The sequence below is a fragment of the Molothrus ater genome, chromosome 6 (assembly GCF_012460135.2).
Source record: "Molothrus ater isolate BHLD 08-10-18 breed brown headed cowbird chromosome 6, BPBGC_Mater_1.1, whole genome shotgun sequence".
Taxonomy (NCBI): domain Eukaryota; kingdom Metazoa; phylum Chordata; class Aves; order Passeriformes; family Icteridae; genus Molothrus; species Molothrus ater.
The window spans coordinates 30,640,305-30,653,751 of record NC_050483.2 but is presented as its reverse complement, the minus strand read 5'-3'; the positions used below and the strand labels follow the sequence as shown (position 1 = coordinate 30,653,751).

Genomic DNA, 13,447 nt, shown 5'->3' with positions numbered 1-13,447 from the left:
TTCGCGGGGATCCGGAGGTGACCGAGCTCCCCCTGTGCCCTGCTGCAGCTCTGCCCTCCCCGTCCTGGTCCGAGCAGTGCCCGTGCTGGGAATTATTGGTGCTCTCTCTCTGCCAAGGCTGGGCTTCTGCACTCATTGTGTGATGCTCGCACACAAGGATAGTTGAATCGCTTTTCAATAAACCCGGTAAAACTTCAAATTGTTACTGTTGTCACTGTTTTTACGTGAACACTCGCTGTTAAAAAGGAATTCATTATTAATAAGGGGAGCGCGATTGCTTTCCTATTCCCATCCCTTTTTATCTTTCCTGCGTTTAAACAAAATGTGAGGATTAATTCCCATGGTCCGATTAACTTAAAAAGCGGCAGAGACAACTCCAGGCTCCTACTGCTTCCTTTGACACCCATGTGTGTTAAAGTCAGGTTTTCATTGGCAGTCAAAATTCACAAGAAACGGTTTCCTCTGAAGAAACAAAGTGCATCTGGTTTAAATGAAGGTTTTGATTGACAAATTTTTGTGCTGAAATAAATCTTACTTAGCTAGTGGTGTTATTTATTGAGGTCTGCAGTAGAGCTTTGGTTGATGCTTACAGTATATTGCATTTTACTGTCACATGTGCCACTAAGAGAACCATTTTTCCTGGTATTTAGGGTAGTCACAATGCCATGTGGTTCCCAGTTAAGAACTGAAGACAAACAGAAAATGCACTAGGGCACCCTGTGTGGTTTTGCCTCCTCCCTAAGCATGCTGAGCTCTGGTACATTAAAATTTTAACGTCTTCTGATTGCTAAAGCAATACCATAGTGGTGTTTGGAACCTGTGCTTTCCAGATGGTGCAGATCATGATCTGAAGCAAAAAAAAATTAAAAAATAGAAGAATGCATGTTTACATGTGCAAGTTTACATGGGCCAGTAATGACAATGAGAAAACAGTAGAATGGACAGTATTGTTCCAAACTGGCTAAATTAAAATATGGGGGTATTAGGAATTACATTCACTATGCATAATGAGGTATGGCTAGCAGCTAGGGTAACTGCCCCAATATTTATTGTTTTCCTACAGTATAATGCATATGCTGAACAGCTGGCAGAGTTTGTCTTGTTATCAACTTTCCTATTACAGACTGACTACAACCTCACAAGAGCCTTTGAGAGGAGACCATCTGGCTCTGGATCTGCTTACAAATGGACATAAAACTCCTTTGAAATTGGTGCAGGAATGGGCTTCTTGCTGCTGTTTGTAGAACCAGGGAAGGTTTCCGATGAGGCTGTCATACCTGAGACTGGGTAATAATGGCTGAGGAGGGATATCTCAAACCACAGTTGATCTTATCATCTGCTATGTATCCTGGGAGACCCAGAGATGAAGATGTTCATAGAGCTCATCTCAAATCCTGTAAATCAGGTCATAAGAGTCTTCCTCTCCAATATGGACTGAACTTTATTAATAACATTAAATATTACATCATCTCAAATATTCTTATAGGTGTCAGATGTGCTGAAGCTTGAACTAGAAAAGCAGAATCAAGGATCAACTTTCTTTTTTCGCTTTTCCAGGAACAGGTCAATTTTGTTCCAAGATAAACTACATAGTTCCTTGAAGTATAACAATTTTTTTTTTTTTTAAGTTGGAATGGAAAATACTCTTTTTGTCTAGAAAGTGGACAGGAGGAAAAACACTCCAAGATGTGCTTTTCATCCTAAAAAATATGTTATAACATGATGAAATCACACTTAGACAAGCTGTCTTGATACTCAGAACACAGTTGTCATAGTAACAGAATTTATTTATCCTTTTCTTCCTGATCCAATCAAAAAGAGATACAAACAACAGAGGACATACAGGGAACTTGTTCCCAATTACTATTGCTTACCTTCATACTCCTATTCTGAAAGACCTTTTAATAAACAAATAGGTAGCCAAAACACTTTAATTTCATTGTCTCAAAGATGTTGGAGAAAAAAAAATCAAGATTTTTTAATAGTCATTAGTTATTTACATTTGATTATTTTTTATATCTTTCTCTGTACTCACCTGAAGTATCTTTTATTTACCATAAGCAATATTTCTAAGGCAGACTGTAACAGTTCCAGTACTCAGGTTAGGACAACCACAGCTAATATTCACTGTGTTAATTCCTCTAAAGGTTAGGGCAATAATCAGACTCCTGTCTTGCAAAGGAAAAAGTGATTATGTAAAAAAGACTCAAAAAATCCCCTTAACTCACTTCTGTGTAACTTTAATGTGATGTTATAACAAGACTTGATTTTTTTTTCAAATTGGACAGTGGAAAATATTTTGACCAGGTGAATAATTTAAACAACAATCCAAGCAACAGCAGTAATGACTCAAAGCTACTACTGTCTTAAAAGGAGTTTAAAATGAAACAAGTCAAATATTCCATCTTGCATAAAGAATTTTCTGAATTTTCTGATGGCAATTCTACATAGAGGCTGGTCTGTGAATTTTACAGAGATTAAACAGGTTGGTTTTTACACAGGTTGGGGTTTTTTCTATAGAAATATGTGCTTTTGTGGATATTTTCCACATGGATGAATTGCTAAAAGATGAACTAAGAACATTCTCAGGTAATTCTTGAGGTATGAAAAACCACTGTAGATAATTTATTGGGGAAGGATTTCAGTGTCTTTGGATATAATCTGCTAAAAAAAGTACAATCAAGTGTTTACAGGTATTCTTTTTGAAAGAAAGAAATATTTTTGTCTCAACAGTAAAAACCCATCATAAACCCTTTCCTTTCCAGATATAAAATGAAATTATATACAATTTAACTCTTTAATTTTATCATTGGTGCTTCATTCAACATGAGAGTTGAAAAGGACAAAAATAAGTTTGCTTTCTTCAAAGGAGTTCAGATCTGAGTAAACATTTATCCACATTCAGAAATCACAGAGATTTTGAGCAGTGCCTACATGTAAGCGAGACATAAATGTTAAACTTAGCCAAAATTCGCAAGGAAACTACAACTCCTACTTTGACGTTTAGGTTTTCAAGATTTTCTCTATGGCATCTGTTCTTTCACTAATTTTAGAAAAACACACTCCATCAAATTACTTTTTATTGGCACTTTAAAAAATGCATGCTGTAGTAATTCTCCACCTCTGCCACAGAAGGACCAGTTTTTTTCTGGAATCTTTCATCTGTCTGATTTCAGGCAAGCTATGTCTGTCTTTTCATCTCTGTATTTAAGAAAGGCACCCATTTGGACCCCCTGAAGACTGTTCCTCTCTCCCAAACTGATAAGCTCTTGAATTAGCAAGAAATGAAATGCACTGAAACCAAAGAGGAAATGGAGAAAAACATATTTTACACAGCAATTTATACACTTTAAATACATTTTTATTAAAACATTTGCTTTTAATGACTTGTAGAAATCCACAACCTTGGAGCCATCAGAAGCTGGTGACTTCCTTCAATCACATTGAAGGAAGAAAAGGTACATTCTGCTTTAGCAGAATTTCTTCTTACTTTTAAGATTAACTGGTTGGATTTAGTAAGTTTCTTTGAACTTGTCAAGAATCTTCACCTTGTCCTTTTAAAGTATGCTTTAAAGAAAACTACTTTCACAAACAGACAGAAATCACAGATAAAGGTTCAGCATGCAGCAAAGGGCTGAAGTACAGGAAAACCACAAGGAGCAAACAGGTGTTACGAGATTGTGCTTTTCAGAAACTACCCACAGAGACAACAGTGAGTGCAAATGAAAGACTGCTTGAAACAAGAACTAAAATGTCAGGGTTGCAATAGTTTTAGGTCACCTAACAGACAGATAGAGTTTAAAGTTCACGTTTAGTATAAATGAGACAATATGCAGACAGGCAAGCTGCAGCACAATGCCTGAACTCTCACAGAAAGGCTGCCGAGCTGATCGCAGGACTGGCATGACTCACTCACTCAGGAACTGGGCACCAGATTTGAAAGTCTTGTGTTCATACACTGTATGGTCTGCTCTGCAAGATGAGTGGAGCAGGAGGGTTGGTATCTGTATCTGTGCAGATAGAAGGAAAACTTCTCTACTTCTGGCAATATTGAGCAACAGCATTAATAAACCTTTGCCTTTTTAGGTCTGTCGCCAGCTTCTTCACCCAACAGTTCCACTGTCACTGAAACACTCAGAATCCCTCTTGGTGAGTCTCTCTCTCTGTGTGACAGTGAGACAGATTCAGAAACTGAGATGTCACACTCAGAGAAAGGCCACTAGTATTTCACACCCATTTCTTTCATTTGCTTGCTTTCCCATAAGAAAACAGCAGAGTGCACCATCAGCTAAGTTTATTTCAAGGCTTATCCCTTAGTTACTTGATACACACATTACACTTTCAGGACATTTGTATATGCCCTTTATCACAGGATTCTTAGCACATACATATTTGTTTACTGGAGTCAGAATTTGTCCTGCATGGTCTCCAATCCAGTTTTTACTTAAATCTACAAGAATCTATGTGGGATCTTTTTTATAAAGAGGTCTTTCTCAGGTTTAACATGCATGATGATTTGGGTATTCTTGGCTTTGTGGATGTTTTAAGCCAAAAAACAGTGGTTAGGTTTTAAAATATTTTAGATGTACAGCAGATGCTTGGTAACTAATTTGTGCAAAAAAATCCATCAAGTTTTAACACTGATCAAATAAATGTGTGTAACAGAAAACAAATGCCCTTAATAGTCCATCCTACTTCATTCATGAAATGTGCAGAATCTTGCTGTGTCTATTTGTGGGAGAGTAGGACTTACCATGCATGTCTTCTGCTCTCTACAGCATTTCCTGTAAAGTTACTTTGATGCCCAGTCCATTTTAATACAACATAACATTTCCCAGAAAACCAACTGCTGCATTTCCATAATTCAGCCATTAAAATAGTTCCCAAATTCATATGTACTTTTGAAAGTTAATAACAAGGTATCATTGTAGGGATTTCAGAGATCAAACTACAAATTTCCATATATATTTGATATATTATTTTCATTAAGTATTTCATATTAATAAGGAACACTTGTATATATATGTTTTTCTTTTGTTTGTTCATTTAACTTATATTTGGCAAAAAAAAATCAGGCTGTAATAAATTTCAACATAATAAAGATCCATGGGATCAAAAATGTAATAGAAATTGACATTCCTCTGTCACTTAAAGCTCCTGCTCTTACTAAGAATCCACTTTGGGAAAAATACTGACTTTATTGTTTCTGCTGACTTTTCTTTCTGCTTTACACTTAGGCTGTTTTGTCTGGATTAGCTCTTCAGGGGTATTCCCCAAAGGAGGCAGGAGTCGCTTCTTATTGTTCCGGTTTTCTGAGAGCCACTGTGGAGGCAGCTCAAAGGGTCCAAAACCAAACTGCATGGAATACTTGTCATTTACTGCATCAGCTTCTGTGGGCACAGCTGGGGCCACCTGAGCTTCAGAGTCTGAAATCATCTGTGGTACAAACCTGTGAACCAAAGTCTGTCTGAGCTCCAAACTGGTGCTAGGAATTTCTTTCCTTTGAAAGTCACCAGAGCCAATGGATTTGGTCTCATTCTCCTCATCTTCCATTGGCTTGAAGATTTGTTGTTGCCCAATATGAAACATCTCCAGAAGCTGGCTTCCTGAATGGACACTGGGCTCCAGATTATCATCTGCAATACCACCCGAGCTGACAATGTTTCTCCTGCTGAACCTTCGGTGCAGCTGCACTATTGTCCCCACTAAGCACTTCCGTACCGATCTGTTAACAGTTAAAAATAACAAAGGGTTGGCCAGCAAAGAGACCTTGGGCAACCAAATAGCAGTGAGGAGCAAGAAGACTGAAATATCTGAAATATTGAGTATGGTGCGGTAAATCACCAGAGTCACGTAGGGGACACTGCAGAGGATAAATATCATAACCATAGAAAGCAGCATGAGGTGGAGCTCAGCTTCTCGCTGGGAGGCATATGGGATAGAAACTGTATTCTGAGGGGTCCTTAATGCAGCTATGATGACTTTTTTCTTCTGGCTGGCACTCAACGCTCTGCGAATGAGAATCATAAAGAGAAATACCACAGCCACTGGCACAATCACAGTGGTGATATTATAGATGATGACATATATCAGGTGGCCAAGGGAGTAGCTCCAAGATTCAGAGCAAGTGGACATGGCATAAATATCAGACACATTGGTCACAGCAAATACTGGAATGCTGGCCACTATTGCATGGGCCCAGATATAGATAACCAGGTCTCGGGATTTTGCATCAGATATTTTTCTTTCCAGAGGATATAAAACAGAGTAGTATCTGTCAAACAAAAAAAAAAAATCATAATTATTTTCATGGCCATACTGCTTATGAGAAACCTCTCCGCCACCTGAGCATAATGGTGGTCCAAATTCCTAACTGGGTTGCAAACTGACTACCTGTTTATGAAAGGGAAAAGGAAAAAAAAAAAAAAACAACAAAACCACCCACCAAGAAAAACCCCCAAAGGTCTGCCTTTACAGGTCTGTCTGTAGAAAAAAAAACTGACTATGACTGTTTAAATGTCAAGATCACATTTTTGGTGGTGAAAATTTCTTTCAATACATCACTTTGGCTGATGCATATGAATATTATTTCGAAAATTTCAGCATTAACTCACTTGTAAACTAGACAGTACGTTGCACACCCTCAAAATTTCAAAAGACATTATGGAGGCATGTGTCACATTCAAAGGCCAGACTCATAGTTTTAGAAGTTGCTTTATAACATATTTTTTCTGAATATTTGGAAAAAGCTGTTGGTCACAAATTATGTGTTATTACATTACATGTATTAACATGTAATTTGTGTACATGTTATCAAATTACATGCAATTACATTACATCTATTGGAAGTACAATGACGTTTTCATTTGCACAAGCTGTGGTTGGCAAGCCCTGAGCAAAAGCATTGCTGAACACTGAACATTCTGTGTGCATTTAAAAAAAAAAGTGCATCTCTGACATGCACTTCAAATTTCAGACATTGATTGTTTGCTTACTACTGGAGTACTGCTGTGGACTTTTAAGCTCACAGAGTTTTCATGACAGACCTAACTTTTCACACTTATCAATATAAGCAGTAGGAGTTTGTGCTTTTTGTGAGGCAGATCACAAGTTTTCAACTGATATGCTGTTGCAGTTGCAACATTGGTGTGCATTACATACAGTAAATTACATTTACCAAGACAAAGGGAGAAAGAAGAAAGAAAAATCCAGGATCATGGCAAATTTTCCCCATTACCTGTCAAGAGCAATGGCTGGAAAACTAAGGATGGTCACCGAGCAGAAGACTTTGTGCAGAAACTTGGCAATCCTGCAGAAGAGCATCGTATAGATCCACCAGCAGCAGTGTGGACTGGCACTAAGGGCAATGTCAAAAGGCACACAGACTAGGCTGGCACAGATCCCCGAGCAGGCCAAATTCTTAATGAAGCGGTTTGTTACCGATTTCAGCAGCGATGTTCTGCACGTGGACCACAGCACCATGATGTTACCTGTGAGTAGAGACAGGAGGCATAAAAAAAGGAAAACAGACAAACAAACAACCAACTCCAGGCCCCAGTAATAATAATCTCAACAGATTTGAATTTCACCTAGTACTACAAATGGAAATCATTGTTTGGAGTTTGCAGGTATCACCGATTTGGATCATGATGCTGCTCAAATTAGAAAGTCTGTAAGGGCTAGTGGCTTCATGAATCAGAAGGCTGAAAACATATTACACCCCAGCTATCCCCTCCCAGCTTCTGGTAATGAATGGATTAGGGCATTTCAGAGGCAAATGCCTAAGAAAACTATCTAAACCATATTTTTAGATACTTATGTTGATTCCTATATTCCTGAGTATTCAAATACAGAAACTGGCTAAAGTGTTCATATTTTAATAAATAGTACAGAATTCTTTTTTAAATATAAAAATTTACACTATTAAAAATTTACATATTACAAATTTACACTAAGTAAATACAGATACAATTAAAATATAAATATAAGTATGTATCTTTAATCTGTTTGTAAGTAGATTACAACAGCTTGCTTTTCTTTTCATTGACCACTTCAATGGCACAGACAGGCCTGTGTAAAGCCACATCCAGAAGAAATCTACCTTCCCCCCACTCCCCCAAGACATTCTCTATGTACATAACAACAAAACAAATAGGACAAGCAGAACAGAAAAAAAAAAAACGACTTGCTGCACATAACTTCACAGAAGTACAGACAGAATACAACCTGCTGATTCAGATATTCAAGCTCTACACATTTGTTTCAAATAGGGTGGGTGGACAGCAGTGAAGCAGAAGTTCAGGGAAAAAAAAGCAGGATTAGCCATGACAGTATTTTTCCCTTATCAATGCATTCCATCCAAATCTCACAAAGAAATATCAGAGGTTCTCCACAAATTTCCCTGATTCTATCTTACACAGCAACAGCACAAAAGTAAATTAAGTGATCTGTTCTTACAGCATGGGCCCCTTCTAATGCATATCAGATACCATAAAACTCAAAGGATTTTCTCTCTCCTTTAAAAATCTGTCTTTAGAAAGATCATAGAATAGTTTGGGTTGGAAGGGACCTGAAAGTTCGTCTTTTTCCAATCCCCCTGCCATGGGCAGGGACAACTTCCACTAGACCAGGTTGCTCAAAGTCCTATTTAACCTGGCCTTGTCCAGGGATGGGACCTCCACAATGTCTGTGGGGAACCTGTTCCAGTACCTTACCACCCTCACAGTAAAGAATTTCTTGCTAATATCTAATCTAAACCTGCCCTCTTTCAGCTTAAAGTCATTTCCCCATGTCCTATCACTACGTGCCCTTGTAAAAAATCCCTTTCCAGACAGCTCTCTTGTAGCCCCCTTGAAGTACTGGAAGGCTGCAGTGAGGTCTCCCTGGAGCCTTTTCTTCTCCAGGCTTAACAACCCAACTACTTCAGCCTGCCTAGATCAAGTGCTTCAGCCCTCTGCTCTATGGAGGCAAGGATCTCTGCTAGCACAGCTGAGTGAGTGGGGCACACTCATGTAACATCATCATGTAACCTGGTCCCAGCTTTCCAGCCCTGACTTCACAGACATTCTCTTTCTCCTTTATTTTGTTTCTCCCAAAGCTGTACTGTGCAGTACCACTAGATCAAAGCATAGCTACCAGCATACAAATACTGCTCGACAAGACAACTCCATTTATTCTCTGCAGCTGGACAGCGTGCAGAGTTTAGCTTCCCACCTCCAAGTTAAACTGTTCTTACTGCAGACCATATCAACAGCCACATTGTGGATACTCTGTATTGTTGACACTTACCAGTTCTTTTGAGTTGAAGTGTAATTGATTTATGTGGCAGATTTGTTAGCGTTTTTGTAGGTTACCTACAAATAGACATAATGAGAGAAAACAGCATCTTAAGCTGCTGATTGAGATATGAAAAAGCAGCTGCAGTCCCCCAAAACTTCTCTCTGTTGACCTTACCATTCTTTGTCTTGATTTCTCCTCCAATCAATAAAAACCCCCAAGCTTTTATGTGGCAAGTAGAGTATTCCAATGGCTGTCCATGTAAAATACCAGCAAGACCATATTCTTGTTCACATGGCCAACGTGTACAACAAGTGGCAAGTTCCAAGAACTAGCAAAAAGTCTACTTCTGCTTCTTGATAAAATAGCACTGTTTCAACTGAAGCATGCAATATGAACTTTAAAATCTACCTCACACACCTCCTATTTCAGTCTGCAGTACCTGAATATCATTTGGGATTCAATTTTCTATATATTGTGTCATGTGTCTTATCCAAATTCCTTTTGATACTGACAAAATATTGAGTTACATCTCTACTACCTGATGTATTTTGAAGAAAGAAATCATCACCTGGTTTTGGCAGGTGCTTTGGGCTCAACAATGTATTCCTCAGACAGTATTCAATCAGTTGTATTTAAAGCTATCTAAGTTGCTAGGAGATACTCAGTCAATCAAACCACTTGCTTTCAAAAATATCTCCAACTCTCCAGCTATTAGAAAGTACTTCTAACAGTAATAATATATTTTTACAATGCCCTGGAGAGGGGAGAAAACAGGCTTTTTTTGTGTTTTTGCTTGTTTGTTTAAAATGAATTTAGATCTTTCATCTAGTTTCAATTGCATAGATTTTATAACATTAATTCCCAAGCAAGTTTCACCTTCGTTGGAATTAATATAAATGAAGAATGGAAAACTAAAAGAATTCAGAAATGTTTTCATTAATACTTCAGAAGCCTCAAGAGAACTACTAAGCTTCTCTTCAGGGTCCTGCAGAGGAGCTTCATGTAAGACTCCGTATTATGAGCTGTTGAATTACTTCTGCAAATTATGTCAAATTGTCATTTATACATCAGAGAGTCACAAGGAAATGAAATTAGCTCTGTTCTGACTGATCCTAAATGGGAAAAATGAAGTGTAAAAATGTATTGGTTCAAAGACGAGGAGGAACTCTTTAAGCAGATAAAATAAAATCAGAGCCTGAAAGGCAAAAAAGGATAAGCAGACAGAAGTGTCCACTTGGGACACTGGAAAATTAGTCAGGGAATATCCCTCAGGGAAACATTTTTTCATTTGCAACTATGATTTATCTATTAATAACCTGCTGCAATGAACAGATCAGCCTTAGTGTAGACTGGTAGATCTTTGTGCTGATGCCCTCAAATCAAGTATTTCCCTTCATACATCCCAAAGCAGAGGAAGAATTACACCAGAAACTTTGTGTGGCATGAAATATAAGAAGTTTGGAACAAAACTGCAAACATTTCCCATTTCATTGTTCCTCAGTTTTCCCCAGCAACTTCTTTCCATGGAAGAGGACAACATTGCTCCAGGCAACAAGGCAATTCAATAAACAATTGTGCTCTGAATACCAATTGTGCTCTGAATCTCTCCACAATGTCTAGAGGCTCTTTTCCACTCTCCATGTATTAGTCATTCACTGATGGACCTGGGAAAAATTTATTCTCCTTAAGTTACGAGTGTACTGGAGTGTTGCACGTCCTCAGAGTGGGCAAAGCTGTCATTTTCTACCATAGGTTAGTTTTTGAAGGGTTTCTGCTGGATAACTGATCTAGAGCAACATAATCTTGGATCCAAACTTCCCATGGGGTTTTTACTGGTTAGCTGAGAAGCATCCAAGAAAAATGGGAGTGAACAAACAGCTGGAAAATGCAGCATCTTGCAATTTTCTATAAGTCAATACTGTCAGGAACACGAGATAAACAATCACATGTCACAAAGCATATCCCATATTGCCAGGTTCCACCACTAATGCAGAAAGATGAAGTGGTTTTAGTTTAAAAAGGAAAAGCATATATTTGGTCTTCTCAGAGAGAGAGCCATGTCTACAAAAAACCCTTATGACACCTGACATTATTTGACAACCTCCTCAGTACACAGACTGACTGAGCAGGACAGAAGAATCAAGCTTAGAATAGAATAGCTGGGAGGGGCCCAGTGAGGTTCACTGACTGCCTCAAGACTACCTACAACTAAACCCTCTGACTAAGAGCATCACGCAGAGACTCGCTGAACACGGTTGGTGCTGTGACCACTTCTCTGGGGAGCCTGTTCCAGTGACCAATCACCCTCTCTCAGTGAAGAACCTCTTCCTAATGCCTCATCTGAGCTTCCCCTGATTGATTCCAGCTTGATTCCATTTCCTCATGTCCCATTTCTGGTCACCAGAGAAAGGATATCACCACCTCCCATTCTGTTGCCCCCCTTGAGGAAGGTGCAGGCTGAAATGGGGTCACCCCTCTGCCTTCTCTCCTCCAAGCTCACCAAGTGTCCTCAGCTGCTCCCTGTAAGTAGCTCATCTGTGCCTTTGACCAATTGTCCAAGTAAAAAAGAAATGTGAAATATTAAAGGTAATCACTGCATGAGAGCAGCTCTTTTCACATTAGAAACATGTTTAAAGCCTTCCAAGTCAGAGTTAATTTTATCCTGTTATTAGTTATGACAACTATCAACATTCAATAAATCTCCATGTACTACATACTAACTCTACTGTATGAGATTGAAAAGATGATGGTTTCCAGTCATTCCCTACTTCTTTTTTTAATTGAGAAACATCACAGATAAGCACCTACATTGTACATTAAATTGCACAGAAGTACACTGAGAAAGTAAATAGGGTGGTTCACCACAGCATGCCGCCCCAAAGTCCTTCTAGCCTTTATTGTGGTTCAAGTTCACTGAATCTACAAACAGTAACATTTTCTGACCATGAAATTTTATCAGAGTACATTAGTCTGATTCAGAGCAGCAAAAATTACTTTTGCCCCTCTTCCAATTTGTACTCCTTGAATTTATGCCAGATGCAGGCATCAACAGCTGAGATAGTCCTGAAGTACTAGCTTTTAGCACTACTTCAAATAATGTGAAAGAGTCATAAAAATACCTTTAACAAGCAGAAGTAAGATCACCATAGAAACCAGAGGCAGTTATTTGAAGAAATGCATTTGCCATACAGTTTAAAAAATAAATAAATGAATACTGCTCTTTGTCGACTAATTCATGGAACTCAATCCATTAGCTGGGTATGACATCCATCTTACATTTTTGTTAACTTTAATCAGCACACAACTGAATCAAAACATAGTCCACTCTCCAGCATAATCCTCCTCCTCACAACCTGACATCCTCGGCTTGCTCACTTCCCTCCAGAGCAGGGTTCCAGGAATCCAGCCATCCTTCCTAGAAGAGAGCCTCTGTGTACCCCACCCACGCTCCCTGCATTGTCACAGGGAAGGAGCTGGCAGCCCTCTTTATGAAAAACAAATCAGGAAGCCACAAAAAAGGTTAGCAACAAGGCTTTAGCCATTAAAATCATTCATTAAAAACTAACTGAAAAAGTCACAGTTTCTGTGAACATGATGAATGGGAAAAATTCTGGTGTTGAAACACCAGAGTGACTAAATTCCCAACTCTCCAATACTATTTATTATTGTTTTTCAAAGTATTTTGAGGAAGTATTTTGAGTATTTTGAGTTTTTCAAAGTATTTTGAGTATTTTGTTTTTCACAGACCTTTCTCTGACAAACCACACTCCAAAAAAGTGGTTAATTGGAAACATTTTTGGCATTCGTGATAGGTAGCTATCAAACACTCTTCTTATTAATATGTATACTTACCTATTCATTTCCAGAAAGTATATGGGTCTATCAGGATACATTTTGGCTTACACAGCTTGAAGAAATGTGTAAATTTATCACAGAATTACAGAATGGTTGAGGCTGGAAGGGACCTCTGAAGATCATGTTGGCCAAACCCTGCTCAAGCATGGATAAATTCTTGCAATTCTTTATAAGTCTTTATAAGTCTTTTTATATTAGTTTGAAGAAGTGTAGCCATGAGACTGATGGAATAACTTTTATAGATTAAAGAAGACCATAAAACTAAAACAAAAAGTAAACCTTCTGAAACCAAATCCAAGCTTTTCTAACATTT

At 38.4% G+C, this 13,447-nt stretch overlaps 1 protein-coding gene across 3 annotated transcripts in view; it reads right to left on the bottom strand.

The window, feature by feature from the left end:
- Positions 1 to 3,339: 3,339 nt before the first annotated feature.
- Positions 3,340 to 13,447, bottom strand: part of GPR176 (G protein-coupled receptor 176) — a 36,832-nt gene continuing 26,724 nt past the window's right edge. For 2 of the 3 annotated variants that reach the window (XM_054515254.1, XM_036384586.2), the window contains 2 exons: positions 7,238 to 7,490; positions 3,340 to 6,274 (listed from right to left, as the gene is read on the bottom strand). In XM_054515254.1, the coding sequence (XP_054371229.1) occupies positions 5,167 to 6,274; positions 7,238 to 7,490 (1,361 nt within the window). In that variant the 3' untranslated portion in view covers positions 3,340 to 5,166. Of the gene's footprint in view, positions 6,275 to 7,237; positions 7,491 to 9,288; positions 9,354 to 13,447 lie in introns of all 3 variants that reach the window. The other variant, XM_054515255.1, reaches the window with a different exon arrangement.